General features: G+C 44.9%; 1 protein-coding gene across 1 annotated transcript in view; it reads right to left on the bottom strand.

Annotated features, from left to right (window-relative positions):
• DCC (DCC netrin 1 receptor) overlaps positions 1-20,514 on the bottom strand; it is a 611,994-nt gene that overhangs the window by 360,334 nt on the left and 231,146 nt on the right. Inside the window, exon 2 of the mRNA XM_083151819.1 lies at positions 4,629-4,949. Within this exon, the coding sequence (XP_083007945.1) occupies positions 4,629-4,949 (321 nt within the window). The remainder of the gene's footprint in view (positions 1-4,628; positions 4,950-20,514) is intronic.

The following is a 20,514-nucleotide window of genomic DNA, read 5'->3' as shown; positions in this document are numbered from 1 at the left end:
CGCAGAAGGAGAAGCTGGTGATCGAGTGCTCTCTTGTAAGGACTTGTGCTTTGAATTTGATTCAGGAGGCTACGGTAAGCCACAGACTGACACAGAGCGGAAACAGATGTGGGCTGGAGAGGTGTGAATAAGTCTGACATTGCGGACAGATGGGGATGGTGTGGGAAGCCGGTTAAGAAGAGATTAAAGTACATGATGCAGGATATTATGAGAGACTGGATTAACAGTTTGCTGGAATCCTATGTGATATAAATAAAAATAGAAAAACGGCGACTTTTGTGACCTTTCCGACATGTACTGTAATTAAAGCTTAGAAGAAAACAGGAGCGTATACAGTATAATAATAATAATAATATATATATATATATATATATATATAAGGCATTCAGAGGGTGAAGGTTACCTATAGAAAACTTGGGGGATCATTCTGATTCTCTTGCTATACAGCGAGTTCAGCCCCGTCCCGATGTTTTAGGGTCTGCAAGTGGTCTTGGCAAACATCGGGCCAGGCCAGGGGTGGACGGTGATGGGAATGGGGCTATCCTATGGGAACGCACAGCGTTTTATTGGTGTCACCATGAAAAAGCTGGCGTTCCCATGGGTCAGCAGGCTGGCCAATGCCTGCCGGGGGCGGGTGGTTGACGTCACAAGAGCCGCCTGCCCCATCTTCAGCCTTACAGTTCCCACTGTCTGCCCGGCAGCCGTGTGTGTGTGTGTGTGTGTGCGATTTGGCCGCTGTGCTAATGGGGGGGGGGGGGGTGGAGTTTCTAGCTTACTAACGCCCTCCAGGAAAATGCCTAGACCTGCCTAGTGGTGGCACCGGCCCTGCCTGTTCTAAACTAAATCTGACATTAGATTATTGCCCATTCACTGCATGCTGGTAACCTCTAAGTTACCTGCAGCATCCCAGGTAATATCAGTGATGTCACACACACACAGACGCTGAATAACAATCACACCAAGCCTCACTGATGGGATGAGAGCTGATGTGTTATGTTACAGCACGTATGTGTTACATCATGTCAATCCACATAATCAATCCAGCCTAGCCGTATTTTTAATCAGCACTTTGATAATACCTGAGGTCATGGTTTATCATTATTCTAAGCACATTGTGGCGGCCAAGGATCACTAGTAGCGAGCTCCTAATTTATACATTTGTGACTACTTGGGCTCTTGATCCTTGGCCAGGGTATTGCAAGAGATATAAATGATTTATTTGGGTGGATTATATTTTCAAAAGGAAAGTATATATAAAAATGATAATGATTCTCCATTCATGCAACTGGTACGATGAGAAGGGCTTCCTGACCTTCATATACAACACTAAACGCAATGCATCTGGCTGCTGGTATCCACTGCAGATGTGGGAGGCCAGCGAGAGACATAACTCCATGCAGATATGTACAAATACTGTTATATTTCAGCTAAATAAAGTCTACAAAAAAGTTATGTTGTCCTATTACGTAGCACACATTTTCTGCGGGGAGACTTGCTTTGCACTGCAGAGGGACTTTTCGAACTCCGGAGCCCTAAGTACTGCGGAGGGGATGCAGTCAAAATCCCGACAGGGTCAAAATCCCGAATGGGTCATAATACCGACAAGGACAAATTCCCGACAAGGTCAAAATCCCGACATTTCAAATCAGACAAGGTCAAAATACCGACATATAGAATGTACAGGTGAAACAGTCAACATGACTTTCGGTCGACAGGTCGTGAGGTCGACATGGGTTTTTTCACGGTTGTTTGACCAGACATGTGCCGACAGGCGGTATTTCATGCCCTACCATCCACTAGGGCATGGTGGGAGAATAAAATAGTGTGCCCGAAGCATTGCGAGCGAAGCGAGCGTTGCGAGGGGCTGCGGTTCACTTCCAACTGTGTCCATGTCGACTGTGTCGACATTCGTGTCAATAAACAGTGAAAAAACCCATGTCGACCTCGCAAAAGTCATGTTGACTGTTTCACCCGTACATTCTATATGTCGGTATTTTGACCTTGTCGGGATTTTAAATGTCGTGATTTTGATCTTGTCAGGATTTTAAATGTCGGGATTTTGTTCTTGTCGGTATTATGACCCATTCGGGATTTTCACCCTGTTGGGATTTTGACCGTCGGGATTTCATACCGAATCCCTGCGGAATGACTTTTTGAACTCCCTGTACATATCTATCAATCCATCTAGATTACATGGATAGACTGTATACATAAACCCAAAAAAATACCCTTATCCTGCACTGTAAAAATACAAGTATAGATATGAAAAATATTTAACAACTTTCAAAAGTCACAACAATCTTCCATTGTCTGAGCTGCTCCCCTTCAACGATCCCTGACAGCAAATGCTCTTCAATAGCACATAAAGGAAGAGAAGAACAAGGGGGTGCTCAGATAGATATGGGCAAGGGTTAACGTGTGTGTGGGGGAGTGGCTGAGTACAGGGCCTGTGCAAGGTTTCTCAGCACCCTAGGCAAATATTCTGCAAGCCGCCCCCCCCCCCCCCCCCTCCTTCAAAAACACCAGTGGCGTAGCTACGTTTTGGGCGCTATAGGTAAGTCTGCGGGGGATTGAGGGGAGGTTTAACTATAGCACCGCAGCCCCCGGCGCCTCCACATGCACAGCGCCCCCCCCGCGGTGGCGGGGGCTGCGGTGCTATAGTTACGCCGCTGAAAAACACTTATATATATATATATATATATATTGCACACACACGATTTATAGATGTGGCAGGGGCCCTCCGTGACCAAAACATATCCCACCTTCAACACATAGCTGCCCAGGACATCACCGTTGCCACCAGCAACCCTCCCATTCCTGAACACTGCCACTTCAGACAGCACACACCACGTTCCTACTAATGCCTCCGCAGACATCCCTACCAGCACCCCCTTCCCCCAAACACTGCTCCTGCCAATAGCACCCCTGCCTGGACAAGTGCACATTACTGCAGACAGCACCGCCGACAGACTGTCTGTCGGCGGTGCTGTCTGCGGTGATGTGCATTGTCCAGGCAGGGGTGCTATTGGTAGGAGCGGTGTTTAGTACAGGGGGTAGCCTGTGGTAAGGGGGGTTGGAGCTGAGAAGGGGAGGCAGTAGAGGGTAGCCTGTGTGGGGGATGATGGGGGGGATCGCTGGTGCCACAAATGGGGGGAGGGGGTGGTTAGGAGTTTTGAGGGTAGAGAGAGCACGAGGGGGTAACCTGTGGGGGGGCTGTGTGGGGGAGGGGGGGCGTGGGTGCCATGAATGGGGGGGTTTGGAGCTGTAAGGGGAGAGAGAACATGAGGGGGGTAGACAGTGTGGGGGAGGGGGGGTCGCGGGTGCCGCGAATGGGGGAGGGGGGGGTGAGGTTGTGAGGAGAGAGCATGAGGGGGATAGCCTGTGTGGAGGAGAGGGTAGCTTGTGTGGGGGAGGGGGGGTCGCGGGTGCCGCGAATGGGGGGAGGGGGGTCGCGGGTGCCGCGAATGGGGGGAGGGGCGGGCGTCCACTGGAGATTGATGAGGATTGCTGCCAGGGCCTGGTGGCTGACGACCAGCCAGGGATGGGGGCAGCAAGTTTAACATGGGCAGGCTCGAGCCGGGTGAGGGAGGGCACGAATGATTCACCGAATAGCTGAGTAAGTGCTTGAAGTTGGCAGATGCAGCTTCGCTTCCTTCCTCCGGCTCTCCTCTGCGTAGCTTTCCTGCTGCTGGCCTGCTGCTCCTCCTGCAGCTCACTACCGCCCTCCAGTGGCCGGCGCCCTAGGCAAATGCCTAAACCTGCCTAATGGTGGCGCCGGCCCTGGCTGAGTACCACCACCTTTTATGGTGAAGTGAAACCAGTTTCACCCCAACCTTGGCCCATGTATAGTATTAGACTAAAACACATTGTGAACATCAATAGCAATATTACAGCCATTGTCAACATTCTCATGTCGGGATAATGAATGTCGACATTGTGAATGTTGGCAAATACACCACACCTTGAAAAAGGAATAACTAAGCTGAAATGGAGTTCCCGCATATACAGTGATCAGTGAGGGTGTGAGGAAACAGCTGTGGGATATTAGCTGACCACCTAGGTGTTATACAGGCTTATAATTACCACTTAATATAGGGCTGGTGCAGACAAGAGATTATGGTGATGGCAACTGGCAGGAAACCAAGCATACAGATAGGGGGTTGGTGCACAAGATGCAAGCATTTGCGTACCGTGAATGAAAGCATCAGGCCTCACATGGTATATATGGCTTGTGGCATCTGGGTATTGCCATTTCTGTAAATGACCCCCCAATTTGCAGCAAGGTAAAGACTGACACTGCTCAGGACATTTAAACACCCACACAGTCAAGGCTGTCCTTTACATGTTCACGTATCTTAAATCACGTAGTGTAATTAGGACCGAGCCAGCACTGTCGGCAGTGTATCCTCAGTCGCTACTAATTAGTGACATCACTTATCATTTATGATCTAGTAGTAAACGACTAAAGTGCTTTTACATAGCTAAGAGAGATACGGAAGATGTCCCTACTGATCCAATATATTCAACTGCATTTCCTGTTCCTTACCGCATTAGTCATATTTACATTATAGAATCCAATATCAATTCTATATTGATTTCTATTCAAAAAGACATTTAATGAGACTTACCAGCCACCAGCACTTTAGCCGTCCGACTAATGATCGCACCGATACCGTCCAAAGATGCTTCACACTGATAGGAGCCTTCATCCGGCCGGTGATGCCGCGAATGTACCACAGTCTGTATTACGAGGGAGCCATTGGCCAGCTGTTGTCTTCGGTCATCTATTGCAAGGTTTAGGTAAACTCCATCCTTCTTCCACTTGATTATCGGAGACCCCCGATCTGAGGCTGCGGAACAGTTGAGAACCACCGAACTCCCACGCATGGTGACCACATCTAAGGGCTCCGAGATGAACCACAACGAGGTGAAACTAGTAACTTGTGACCCTGCAACAGTAATGGCAAAAGGTGGAGATTTAGACAATGTTCAATATTTCTGTATGAGACTATTTACAGCATTGTTACTTGATGAATAAATATGAATTAATAAATTGGCAACCTATACTTTTGCTTAGCCTTCAACCCACCTTGGGTTGCTTTGGGTTTGGCTAGGGTTATGAGCCCCCAATATAAAGTCTCTAGAGCTCTAGTAGAGTTTTTTGTTCTTTGAGGCCATAGGGGTGATTTATGGATCAAGATTTGGGGGAAGTTATTGGAGGTTGTAGTTGAGTCGATGGTTTCGGTGGATTGGGATAGCGTCAAATATGTCCTTCAGAAATGAGGTTTGTAGTAAATTACTACAATTCCTCATCTCTCTGTCCATGCTTTTAAAACGAAATCTTGTGGTTTGTGTGCGTTTTTGTATCTTTGTTGGTGTTTTTATTCCCCAGATCTTAGCATTGGCTAAGCCGTAACCGTTGACTACACATGATGGAAGTCACCATTTTGTGTGCAGAACCAATATGCAAATTATGAAACCACTGGAACCAGTTACATAACCAAGGCGTGAGATAGAAAACTGCTGCCGTCTGCGCTTACCCAACAAATTGGGCTGATGTCAAGAGAATCACAATTTACTATATATATATATATATATATATATATATATATATATATATATATATATATCTCAAGCTTTTTTTTCTACATATTTTTGTTACAACACACTTTGTAATTTTTTTTCTTTACTATTTTATTTTGCCAACCCCCCCCCCCCCCCCCTGTCTTTGCTCCTCATTTCTCCTCTGTATTACCCCTATGGCCCCCTTCTCAATGTAAGGATGACGGAGACACTAATCCCCCTTGGGGTCTCCTCTAGAGGTGTCAGATTTCTATGGAGATCTGGTCGATAGTGGACAGTGGACAGGCAATATGTCGACACAGTAAAAAGGTCAACATGCACTAGGTCAAAATTGACAAAACGTTGACACAAGCAATCGGTTGACACATGTTTTTCATGATTATTTATTACACTGACTTGTTCTTACTTCACGATCCCAGTGGGCATACAGGGAGAAAATGATAGTGTGCCCAGTGTGCTCGCCATGCGAGGGATGGCATTGTACAAATACGGTGTCCATGTTGACATATAACGACATAGATAACAGAAAAAAAACATAGAAAACCTGTGTTGACCTATTCCTGTGTTGACCATTATCATGTCGATCTTTTGCTTGTCGACCTTTTGTCATTGTCGACTTAGTGTATGTTGACCTCTTCCATGCGTTGATTTATTGCCTGTCGACCAACGGTGTCTGACCTATTGACAGCTTCTGCAATGTACTTTCACTTTGAGCTGTGACCGTTTTTACTTCCACTTTGAGCTGTGACAGTTTTTACCCCGCAAACTCTCCACCCCACCCGCAGTCCCTATCTGCTCCTACCTCCAATCTCTGTCTTCACAGCTCCCTCTCTCCATATCCAGCAAGTTTGAAACAGATCGTGTCCCTGCACAAATTGCTTTCAATTTCTGTTATGACCTCTTTTAGCACACAAAGGAGTAATTTGATCCGTCAAGTGGCCTCTAGTCGTCAGTGGAGGAACTTCACCTCATAGGCAGAAAACAAGCGATTCTCGCTGTTTAACCCCCGCGCAGGTTGCTTACCGGCGAGGAATCCACCAAACAGCGAGGCTCCTGGCTAATGCAGGGAGGCCGATTCATTTAGCCAGCAGCATCGAATACACGTTTTTAACGGTCTGTACCGGCTAAAATAAACTGTACCGATTGTACCGTTTTTTTTTAACATCAGCTCTGGCTGACTGGGGGACTCTGGGAGATGTAGTTCATTATACTGCCGACTGCTCCCCAGGGAGCATGGAGGAGCAGCCAGCCGGGACTACATCTCCCAGGGTGCACGGCGGAGGGCTGTGTTACGTTCAGCTCCCCCTGCTCAGGGAGAGAATGGGGAGGATGTCACGGATGTGCAGGGACTACAAGTCCCGGCCGCACAAGCCACCACCTCCTGGGCGGCGTGACATCAGTGCAGCATTGATCTGCCGCAGCATGGTGAACCCGACAGCGGGCGATGTTATGGCCAGACATCACACATTGGAACGAGGTAGGAACGCTTAAAGAAATTGGCCATGTAGTCAAAAATTAAAGTGGCCAAGGCCACACCCCCTTTTGCACATGGTCACGCCCATCTATCATTGGCCACACCCCTGTAACGTTTTTTAAGTTGGGAATGTTGGAGGGTATGACATCCAGATGATATTCATAAACTGGGGTGCTCCACTAAGGAAAGTCACTTCCAAATACAAGTAGAATAGTTCCAGTGTAGGTCACCAGAGAGGGTACTCACCACCAATTGCAGGTAAAATTCTTATTTATTTGAAAAAAGTCAGCATAGACATAGAGTGTCACCGTTTCAACCCCGGAGGGCCGTTTTCAAGACAAGGTACAGCAATGCAGTGTGTCACCAGGACAAGATATACACACACACACACACACACACACATATATATGGGCCTTATTCTGGTCGGTGCGGCCGGATCCGATTATGCGGCCAGGACCGTGCGTACGAAACCCCGCCTTCCATACGGATCGCCAACTCCGTCCGTACGCGGTAAGAAGCTGGCCGAACGGACCGCACGTGTATTTTACACGGAATATGCCTCCTCCATCTAAGGGAACCTCCCCCATCATTCGATGGTCGCAGACCATCGAATGCAGGACCGTGTGCTCCACCAGCTCCCGCAACCTCAGACCACACGGACATTTGTCCGTGCAAAAGCAGGGATCTGGGCGGGCAGCTGACATCCGGCGATGTCATATGTCCGCCCCCTACACGTGCGTCACGGCCGCATTACCATACGTACGCCCAGCGTTTGCATGGGAACGCCCATGACACGCGGGGCGTATGCATATGGTAATGAGCACAAATAGCCCTTCACGCCCCTCTCCACCCCCTGCTCGGAGTGTTCACATATCATGCGGGATTTGGCCGTACGCCCCGCTCGCACATGCGCAGAGACGCCTCTGCACATGCGCAGACACAAAACATCGGCGGCCCGAACGCACGCGGATATATTCGCACCAACCAGAATAAGGGCCTATGTTGTTTTTTTTTTTGTCTTGCAGCTCAAAGAGGTTCAGAATTCGCAACATTCCACGGTTCTGATATGATTCCAGGAGACGTATGTTTGCAAACGTTACAGCAGGGAACGGTGCTAGGTCCACCGCAGCCAACCAATGCCGTTAGAGTCACGTTCACAGCTTCTTCTTAACATATTGCCGCCAATAGAAGTACATAAACATGTGTAATTGCTTTCCCAAGCTCCCTGTAAGTACAGCAACGGAACATTATTTCAGCAGATTTTATGCGCTGCTACGGAGCTGTTTATTTCATATACAGGACACCTGCTTCCTAGGAGGCTACTTAGTAATGTAATAAACTAATTTGTACTTTAGACTAACACTTTAATCTTTTTTTGTTCCCTGCACTCCCAACCACGAGAACACTTTTTCCATTTGCATGTATTAGCATAATGGCACAATAATTAAACAGCGCTTTTCAGGGGACAATGAAAGCACTTCAATCAATCTTAATCAGTCACAGCAGGAAAGTGAAAAAACACTGCCTTTACTTATTGGGGAATCTTAATAGATACAAACACGTCCACCTAGGCTGTATGCGTGTGATTTATACCTATCATCAAGGCGCAGAGAGCCTCAAATTACCAATAGACAAATAAATAAATATCAATTATCTCACAGAGATGCCGCGAGAATACAGTACGGCAGATAGAGTGTATTGTCAGGGATTCCTACGAATTTACTACCGTTGAATCCAATGTCCGCTAACTCGATGCAAGGGCCCAGCGAAGGAAACCTACAGTGTATTATAGGATATAGGGAAATGTTTTTATTTTGAATTTTACTGTATTTCCTTTTTTTTTACTCATTGGTACAATTGGTAAAACTAAACATTCGTCGTATAAGGCCTGGTGTAAAGGCCCACACACACTGGGCGACTTTGAGCCGAAAGAGACGCTCAGTTTTGTCTTTTGAGCTGCTTTCGGCTTGAAAGCCGCCCTATGTGTACAGGGCAGCAGTGAGATTAGAGCATCGCCATCGCTGGCCACCACCTCTCATCTGCTGGTATTACCAGCAGATGAGTGACGGGGTGGACGCAGGGTTGCCTACCCTCCCGGAATGGCCGGGAGGGTCCCGGAAATCCCCTCGGGAAGCAAATGACGTGAATCCCGTCTTTGTAGCCCTGCCCCAACCCCCCTGCGGTGCAATGCCTGGGGGGCGTGGCCAAGAGGACATGATAGTGCTGACCACGCCCCCACTCTAGATGATCCACCAGCCGCCCCACCCCATCAGCGGCCCCGCCCCCCTGCCTCACTGAACTGGCTGCCCTCTCCCGCTACTGTGTGTAGGGACGTTGTGTCTGTGCCACCATACCATTCCCTCCCTTTCAGTAAATTAATAAGTGAAGACGATCCCTTACCCGCCAATCTGGGCTGTATCAAGGGCCCCATGGACCTGGGTCTTAAAATAATTAACTGAGATGGGTAAGAGCATAACAAGCGGGAGATGTACGAAATATTGGAGAGGGAGAGTGGACTGTTCCTAACTGTCATTTTGAAACAGTTTTGTGGCAGTTAATAGCTGATTGGCTGGTACTTTATCACTCCCCAGGGCTTAGTACATCTCCCCCAAAGTCTCTCTATAGTATATCCTATGCTAAGCAGAATATCGCCTCCCTATACGTAAATGCCTCGCAGTATACCGTAACCTCATCGCAGCCAGTGGCATCGCTGAGCTGCAATTGCTGCTTGTATAGAGGTTAATTCACCGTACGTACAAGAATTACAAGGTTAATTAAAACAATGATCATTGTTTCATTATTTGGCATATGGTGATAATTCTGCTGCCTCTCTGTCACCATATGGTTTGCCACTTGTGGAGTCGCAGCGTCATGTATGTAAGGCAAGAACCTCATTGTGATATCACTGAAAAGTCTCAGCGACAAAGCAGCTAAGAGAACCAAAAGATAATATGCAAAATGAAACTCTTTATATAAGCTAGCTCAGGTGCCGACGCCTCTCTTATAAGCTGATTGGTCGGTACTTTATAAGTGGGAGGAGCCATACGTATTGCAGGGACAGAATTTTCAAACAGATGGATTCTGCATTCCTGCCTGTGAGTAGGTTTAGAATCTGTCCCTCTGGTTGTTGTTGTTATTATTATTATTATTATTATTATTATTATTATTATTATCCCTTCATTGGGATAGAGGACACAAGATGCAAAATCTGGAAAGTGTTCGTCTTGTACCATCCTAATTAAACACACGTCTGAGTATTGACAAATCACATTAATATGGTCCTGATTCAGACTAGTTTGTTCGGGTCCCAATTCCGACGGTGGGAGATTTGCACACGTACATACACATATATACACATGCGCAAACCCCGGGAACGAACGGCTGCGGCGAGTTGCACATTTGCAGAGCTGTTCGCTCCAGGAAGGGAGGGCTGGGCACGGGCAGGGGAATGCAAGGTTGGCGTGAGAACGCAGGTGTGGCGATGCCGGCGTTGTGCGGCCCGCCCCCAATTTGGCGATCTGAAAAGTACTGGAAGTATGGACTTACTTTTCAGAGCGAATGCTGAAGAAATCAGTGACCATCGAATGGTTTATCCTGCTTCGTCTGCATGCGCGGGGATGTGTTACGCATTCCCTTGCTTGCTAGCGGCAGGATTTGGGCAGCGGATGGCGGGCAACCGATCTGCCAGACGGCGTTTACCTGTTCACTAGGCTGTGATTACACACAGGGCTGAATCAGACCCAATGTGTCATCTGTCAATGTGTCATCTGTGAACTTGTCGAATGATTTCTACCATGCTCAGAAATCTAAGTCAGTCTGGGCTGACTTAGACTTGCAGTGTCCTTGTCCGAGAACGCCCCCTCCCCACCACTCCCACCACCCCCCGTGTGAGCGCCACAGACACTATGCAAGCCTACAAAGGCGTCCACACTGAAGCCCTGCACATGCACCTGTGCGAATAGGCACATGTGCAGCACAGAAACATCGGTCCCCTGAGCAAACACTCCAGGGACCGAATCGACCAGAATAAGGGCCCATGTCCTGATTCAGGAGCGATGGTTAGAGGTGCCGGGCCGGGAGCAGACAAGCATGGTCAGTTACCTTCTATCCATATAATACTATCATCTACTGCAATGTCCTGACCTTGCCTTTAGGACAGGATCGGCCCTGCTCCCAGAGTCTGTGTATATCCAGCTGTTTGATTATATTTGGAAAGTAATAATGACGGCGCCATAAGGAATCCTAACTTGACCATTTGACATGTTTACAAGAGCAGACCCCAAACCCCACTTCCAGGGCTGCGGTGCTGCACTTACAGGGATGCCCTAGGCTGGTTGCAGGTGTTATCTTCTTAAATCAAATTATTGTTTAAAGGGGCATGATCATTAGGTCTGTGTGCTTCTTGTATCCTTAAGCTGGGTACACACCTGAATAAAGATGCAACCCAGAATCACTGTACACACAGCATGATCCACTGTATAAAGACACAATATATCATCACCTGCTCCATTTAACAACATCACGTTGACCCGAAGGGCCGATGCAAGGTTTTTCGGTACCCATGGTAAAACTTCAGCTTACTGCTTCCACCACAACCCACACACCAACGTCAGAACCACAAGTGAGTGTGGAGGTGGCTTCTTAAAAGTTGAATGTCTGCTGTTTGCCTTTCTGAGTCTTTCTTAATTTTGCAATAGTCTCAGAGGTACTCCCCAGATTCTGGATCCCCTAGCCAGAGCCGGTCCTGTTCTCCGAGCAATCATCCCATTGGCCGTCCATCTCATTTAATGGGACGATGAGTCCAACCCAATTCATAAAACAATGAATTAGGTGGGTTTGAGGGTACACACTCACACATATGATGGATGTTGCGTTCCATCCTGGATCACAACACCATCCGGTATATCGTATATTGTGCCCGGAAACGTTGTCTTACTATATTCTCGCCCTGGCCACAACGAATATATCTCCTGTGTACTCAATATATAGGAAAGAGAAATTTGGAAGCACATCGAAGGGGTATTGTTTTGTTTTTCTGGACAAAAACCATGTAAGACACTTTGACAAAGCAGGAAAGTCTTGTATAGTAAATGGGAGAGGCATTAAACATTCCAAAGAGGACAAGTCAAGATGTTAATTGTTGCAACCAATGAGCTTTTAGGACATCACGTACCGGTTACATTCCATAAAATGATAACTAAAAGCTGGTTGGCTGCCAAAAGGTTTGATACATCTTTCCCTTAAAGTCAAGACATCCCTAAATCTATAGATCCTGCAGTATTTAGGCACATTTCCCCCCCGCAGCCAATTGTCTATTGAAAGTCAAGCATAAAACTGAATCACAACTCAACCATAAATTTAAATGTTGGGAAATAACAAGTAACAAACTTGTATATGATTTAATAAGCCATGCATCCAATAAAAAACTGCTAGACTTACACTATTTTAATATGTGGCTACTTTTAGGCTTAACTATCATTTCTGCAAGCAAAGTAATGGCTGGAGCTGTCTAAATAATATATATCTCTCCGCGCGGTGAAGGAGAGAAAGACTTGTGGTCGGCAGCCGGCTCGAGCTGTTAAATATGCCCTTCGAGGCATAACAAAGAGGAAAGATTAGCAGCCAGTTACTACGGGAGACCTGGGCCTTATTATCATTTTATTTATGTTTATATAAACAGTAAATTTCCCAGAACAAGAAGCTTGGAGTATTCAAAATAATAAAAAATTCCCTAACTCATCAGTGGCTGCGTAAATTTTGTTGGAGCAAAATAAGAATTTAACTTAGAGAACCCAAGTACAGGGGTAAAGGGAGAAGGTGTAAAGGTTACCTGCTTGACTTTAGAAATATAAAATAGACAGACACGGTGGGGGTAATTCAATTGTTTTATAAACCCAGAGGGAATGAGCTGAAATGCAGGTGAAGGCAGCACCCAAACGGAGCAATAATTGAATATCTTTGTTGGGCGCCATCTGCTGGCTGCCAGTGAGCTAACAACTTAATTCTCTAGATAGATAGATAGTATACTCCCCAATAGTGGATTAAATTCAAAAATGTCCACAAATTCCATAGAGATTCACAAAATAAACGAAGATCATTTTCCCAGAATGTATTATATTTGTTTCTTCAAAAGTAGTATGAGAAATGACCCAACGCGTTTCGTCTTACAAAGACTTCATCAGGGGAACAGGTTACAATCTTTATAGTTTTTCACAGATCTTGTATTTAATTTGATACTCCTGAAAGACTAACTTGGTGTGAAAAGCCGATCTTAAGATCCCTAAAATTCGGGAACAAGAGTGAATATCAACCTGTGATCATTGGAGGCTTTCAGGCAGATACTCCATCTATACTGGAAACTATTAATAAATCAGAAAGGTTAAAGGCAAAATGATTTCTATTGGCTGTCCTGTTGATCCATAATTGGACCTATTTTCAAAGGCGGATATCAAAAAAACTTTTGGAATAGGTGCCAGCGAATAAAATCTCCTTTTGGGACCTCTGTCTCCTGCAGGGAAAGCCACTAGAATGACGATAGATAGATAGATAGATAGATAGATAGATAGATAGATAGATAGCTAATACCTATACAACATTCTAACTATTTGAAGCTCAGTTTGTACTTCATAAAAAATGATCAGCATTGCAGCTGTGCAGATCTATATAGTGTGTGACTGCAAGGAATTGGATGTGTGTCTGAACACTACATAGATCTGCTCAATAAATGCTGATTCTTTTTTTTTTTTTTTTTACAATGTACAAGTTGCTTCATATAGTAAGGAATCTGATCTTTTTATGCAGAATCAAACAGCTCTAATTGAGTAGGGTGTTTAACTGGAATGCAGTAGGTTATTGGTTTGAATCCTGGCTACAGCACCCATTATAGATGTGCCAATGCGCTTGATTCAAGAAAGTGAAATATACTCCCTGCCTGCACCCGATGTATTACCCATACTACAATACCTCATGGAGGGTCATTCCGATTCATTCGGTCCCCTGCATATTCGCACGGGGGGCAATGTTTTTTTTTACTGTGCATACGCATAATGATTTATGGGGTGGCGGAGTCGACTGTCGCCCATGGGAACACCCAGCGCTATATGAGCGTCCCTAAGAAATGTATGGGATTGCAGGCGGGACATGGTGTGTCGGGGACGATGGTTGACTTCATATCTCCACTGACTTATATTTGCGAGCCCTGGTTGACAACCATCTAATGATTTTTACAGCTGTGGGCACATGTCTCTGTAACACATCCCTTCATATGGTTTCAAGGGGAAACGGCGCGCGCGGGGGGGGACATGCATTTGCCGAGTTGGCGTTGCAAGGACTCGGTAAGCTGCAATTAGAATCAAGGCCAAAATGTGTTGACTTACAGAATGTCTCCTTCTCATTAACGACTTGTAGTTAATCGCCAGGTAGATTTTTTTTTTAAAATATCAGTTCAGAATTCACCGGCTGTACAGAACACGCACCTAATTCAGTTACAAAAAGTTTCAAAAAACCCCATTGTAAGTACTTGGCAATCTGGCAATGCACGCGAAGACAGAACATATATGGATAGATTCGATTTCCATCACAAAGGCTTTAACTGTAATGACTTCCAAAAAAAAAAAAAAAAACTTTAGCGCTCAACATTCTCTGCCGAAACAACTTTCAACCGAAAGGCTTTGAAAAACAAAACCCATTTAGAACCTGAGCAGCATAGAAATTATAGATAAGTTTGATACATAGGTTTCGGAACGCACAAAAAAACAAATATAATCATGTATCAAATACCAGCTTCGCACAATACTAAAGAACAACGCAGAACAATAAATACACCGCAGACGCCTTTAGCTGTCTGCTCCAGAAACATTGCTGAAATTCTAATAGTTTTGAATATCCGTTATAAAGAAATATTAGTCGGCTAGAAAACAAAAAAGTAAAATAAACATTCACTGTTGTTTTATTACCCGGCGTTTCTCTACAGAACGAGATATACCGTGTGCTATATTTTATTTGTGCATTTCATTAACAATCACATTTTCGTCCTCGAGAAAGAGGAACGTATAACAGATATCATTCACGTCAGCCCTGGAAACATATTATGGAACGAATGCCGGATCAATAGGTGCTCGTCTTTTGTCTTAAGTCGATTTCAAATAAATGGCTTTTGCCGAGTTCATTTTTAATGATTGAATACTGATTGGCATCATATGTCATATGTCACATTAGTGCCTCAAAGGACAAGTGCGGACAGACTATAATCATGTTTGATAGCTGGAATAGAACGCAAAGACACTCTATATTCCAGTGTACAGGGGACTGTGATACTGGGAATTATCCACGTCCATGCATTTATTAGACGTGCGATTATTAATGCTTTTATGCTGAATCTGAATATCTACCGCCTATTAATTTACTATTACCATGCCGTAATATGGATTTATATTCATGTGTGTGCTTAAGTTATTATGGCTCAGATATATTTTTTTTGTCTATTTGAGGACTTATTCACATGTGATTTGCTTGGAGAATGGATAAAACAGTTGAAAATGAAAGCGTAGTTTTGTTATATGTGTATGATCCAAGATTGAATTTGTACTAATATAACAGCACCGGAATTGTGTTTTAACTTAGTAAATAGAGAACATGCTGGCATTCTGCATTCTAAAAACTTTAATCGCAGTGTTACCATATTAGAGCATGACCAGTCATTTTGGGAAGCACCCTTGCTTGGCTATACTTGCCCTGTACTAGTGCTGCAGGATTCTCCTCTCTAGGGGTAGATGCAAGGATGCAGCTTTCATACAGATATAGTCACGTTCATCATTGATGCATTTACGCTGTCCTTAAGAATGTCACATTAAGGCGCACTAAGGCATAAGAGGATCCATGGCATGTAATTATATTGGTTCACTGCTGAGTGGCGATTGCTTCACTAATAAAAATGACAATACAGTGCTGAGTAGCTACAGATAGATGTGCCACTATAGAATACAATGTGCACTACAGGGTATGTATATAGTCTGACATGTGGCCTAGTGCACAGCACAGTACATACAGACCCAATACAATAATGTTGTGTACATTGTGAAATTCTACAAGCCTCGAGCGTAATTTTCCGCCTTCCTTGCAAATGAATGCAGGGCTCCAGGATTGGTTTATATTGTAAACATACTGTACAGTAGTGGTTAGGGCAACCCTTTATACATATCCTCCAACATTTGAAGAGAATAAATCGGTACACATTCAGGAAGGGGGCGTGGTCATGAAGAAAGGGGCATGGCCATTGGCAAAAGGGGTGTAACCATGTCCTCTTTCCGAATGTGTACTGTGCACCAACTACTACACCCCCCATGGCTATATGTACCCCGGTTACCTATACTGATGGTGCCCCCCGGTCCTGATGCCTGTGGTGCCCCTGCTCCCATTGCCTGTGCCGCCGCTTGTGCACTTCTGCTGGCGCATGGGGTGGGCATGATTCAAATTCCTTTCTGGGAATGTGATTGGCCGCAGTGGCTGCGCTGTGATTGGCATTGGTGCGTCGAGGCGGCTACCATTGGCTGCAGTGCTGTCAGTTTAAAAGCCTAACTCTGCACTGCAGCCAGTCCCTCTTCTCCCGGTGCCTCCGGCTCCTTCAGTGACACCAGTGCACGGTTATTTACCTCCATGCTGCTTCAGCTGTGACAGCTGAGGGGGAGCCATCAGAAAACCGGTACATTCGGTACACTTTAATTTAGCTGGTACAGGCCATTTAAGAACGGTACTGTGCCAGCTAAATCGGTACAGTTGGAGGGTATGTTTATATAAAATGGTAAAGAAACCTCTTTTTTTAGTAAAGTGGTAACGATAGTGTGTTACAGAAAGCGGCTAAGGGGACAGCTTACCATGTGCAGTGCCTGGGGTTCGGTTCCTGCTCAGAAGCGATTCGGTTTTTTTATTTCTACAGTAAATATCTATATCTATATATATATATATATATATATATATATATATATATATATATATATTTTTTTTTTAAACATTTATTTTGCAAGCTGGCACAAATATCTTTGGTGTGAAAAAAAAATCTTTGGACAGCCTTAGATAGAGTGCATTATATGTGTGTTGACTGATGTATAATGTTCAGGTACTCTGCTTACCTATCTCCATAGCTAGGCACCTACTGTACCACCAAACATTCATCTCTATGGTTTAACACTCAGCTGCATTGGACGCTAGACCACTATTGATCTTGTAGTGCACCTCACTGTTGAAAGACACAAACTACTTGATCGAAAAGTGATAAAGAAACATTTTTTATTTTTTTTTGCGGAAGAGACACTCGCAAAACATTTCACACAGTGAGCTCAGTTCAGTACATGTTAGGCAGCCCCGCCCCCCATCATCGCTCACTCATATTCAGACCCACTAAGCCTGAGGTCATTACAAACATCTCTGCACCTCCCACCTCCCCTTGAGTGGTTGGATTGGAAGCTGGTAGCATCACAAATACACTAAGAAGCTGCCAGTTGCTATATCTCCGTAACAGCAGTTGTCAGTCAGCTGCCACTTGCACATTAAAACAGTGAATGTGTGATGTTATATTACTCAATGACCATATTAGCAGCCTCATAAACATCTCCGCCCTAGGTCAACCCCTACTTTGCCTAATCATATCGCTGTCCCTGTATGTACATGCATGTTCATTACCATGCTTACACAGAACGCTAGCGCTCACCAGCCCAGAGGCTAGATGTCGCAGCATTTTGCTCAGAGCTATGTAATAGATTTTTATTATTCATACGAATTTAATGCACCGGGCAGAGCATAGCTTCTACATTTTATTACAGCGAACCCACAGTATTAATACTTCACATGTCACAAATAAGTATCTTCCATTTTTGGTTCCCCCCTGTAATTTCTCCTAATTGCTTCAAGCTTTTGCATAAGTGGAACGTACTTCGTTTGCTAATTAGAGTACACTGAGCGAATAAAAAAAAAAGAGAGGGGCAAAGGTCGGCAAACAGCATTTTTGTGGAAATTACCGGCACTTTTTTCAAATAAACAACATTTTACTGTTAACCACTAAAGAAACATTAGCTCCTAAATGGCTCATTCCCACTAATTATGCGACTTCATTAGAAAAAAAAAATAGAAAGGATTGGGGGGGGGGGGGGGGGGGGGGGGAGAGTGCCCTCAGTTTCTGATGCATAAAATAGGGAGAAAATGCAAAAGCCAATTAGACAGGAGAGCAGGATAATTCCACTGACAGTCAATTAATGAAACCACTTACATAACTGTATGATTCACCCTCAGCACAAGATCATATCTAGGAGATGTACCTTGATTGTTAATGAAAATGCATACTGTATATATTCTGTAGTTCTATTCTCCAGTCACCTTAATGCAAGGCCGAGCGTGGTGAGTAAACATAATAAATAAAATAAATCATACTTACCTACCCTAACAGAATGGCCGGGTGGGTCCCGAAAATTGTGTCCCCCTCCTGGCCCCCCAGAAGGGTGGGCAAGCCTCCTGCATTTAGCGGGGCCCCCCGCACCCTCTCCCTCTGCTGGTACAAAAAAAGCCTTTGCGGCTCTTTGGGGAGGGAGTGGGGCTAAGATGACGCAAATCACGTAATTTAGTACCACCCCCTCCCCGAAGAGCTGTGAATCACAGAATTTACAGGAATTGGGGTGGGGCTTAATTGGGTGTGGCTTTATATCAACAAGCCCCGCCCCTGGAAAAGCTGAAGACCGTCTTCTCGCTGAGCTTCTCCCAGAGAAGAGATCATTAAGGTAGGCAAGTATGTAATAATAGTTAAAATATTAAAAGTGAAATAAAAAAAAGGTCAGTCTTAACAGGGATAAAATCTATCTATCTATCTATCTATCTATCTATCTATCTATCTATCTATCTATCTATCTATCTATAGAAGGCTAACTATTTTTCGCCTCTATGAAGTGAAGTACCATCACTGACCACTAGAGGCCACTCGACAGACCAAATTATTCCTTTGTGTGCTAAAAGATGACACTGATCCGTTTCAAACTTGCTGGATATATAGAGAGCTAGCTGTGAAGACAGAGATTGGAGGTAGGAGCAGATAGGGACTGGGGGTGGAGAGTGTGTGGGCTAAAAAACGGTCACCGTTCAAAGTGAAATAAAAACTGTCACAGCTCAAAGTGAAAGTACATTGCAGAAGCCATCATTTTAACTAGTGCTAAATAACCTTTAAAGTTTACAAAAAATAAGAGGCTGAGGAAAATAGTTTACAGCAGCAGAGAGGCGGTGATCAGGGTGACAGGATGATGCATTTCCGCGGGCTTGCAACTAACCATCTCGGAGGTAAAACTCACCCTCCTTCCATGTGCCTAATGCCATCTAATGAACATAAAACACCTCCAATATGTTTAATAAGAAAGGGCACTTACATCGCTTAATATCTGAGCATGAAGATACACAACCTAATTAAACACTTGTTGTGGAATTCTCTGTGCGCAGCGTGGATGAAATTCAAAACATTAAAACAATTCTCAGATGCTTTATATGCACGAAGCGTTCTTCTAGTCTAGTGCAGACAGAGGCCTGGATTTCCTGAGGTGCCAGGCTGATTAATCAAGTGCTGATTGCAAAGATGTAGCCTGACATGTTTGAATAGGGGAAAGATATGGTAGTTCAAGGGCATCTTGGCCCGGGACTGTCTGACGGCCAGGCCTGCCAGGGAGGAGTAACCATGCTACAAAATGACATGCCCATTCCCCCTTTAGCTTCACAGAGTTTCCACACCTCCTATGCATGGCCACGCCCCATATCGAGGCCCAAGTAACGGCAGGCATACAACGCCCATAGACTCGACACCCATTAGCTGGTGCATGCCTATAGACTACTATAAGATAATGTCATCTGGAGATGACGTTATCCTATCAGGGCCAAGCATCAGTGCTTGGTAAATCCGGCAGCTTTGTACCCTGCATAGAATCCTTTGTGCAGGGGCGTAGACAGAACTTTGTGTTCCCCATAGCAACAGTTCACATTATGTACTACAGTATAGGGGTGCCCATGTTAATGTTGTGCCCTCTAGTAGTGCAGCAGTTCACATTATACCACACAGTGCCCCTGGTTATATAATGTCATACTGTAGAGCACCAAGTTAACAATATCCCCACACATTATGCCACACAGTGCACTCAGTTCACATTATGCCACACAGTGCCCTCAGTTCACATTATGCCACACAGTGCCCTCAGTTCACATTATGCCACACATAGCCTTCAGTTCACATTATTCCACTCAAATCCCTCAGTTCCCATTATGCCATAGAGTGACCTCAGTTCACATTATGCTACACGGTACCTTTATTTCACATTTTTCCACATAGAGCCTTCAGTTCACATTATGCCACATAGTGCCTCAGTTTATATTATGCCACACAGTGTACTCAGTTCACATTATGCCACATAGTGCCTCAGTTTATATTATGCCACACA

This window comes from Crinia signifera, chromosome 1 (assembly GCF_055691185.1).
Source record: "Crinia signifera chromosome 1, ASM5569118v1, whole genome shotgun sequence".
Lineage (NCBI taxonomy): Eukaryota > Metazoa > Chordata > Amphibia > Anura > Myobatrachidae > Crinia > Crinia signifera.
The sequence above is the reverse complement of the archived record's forward strand: the minus strand, read 5'-3'. Positions and strand labels throughout refer to the sequence as shown.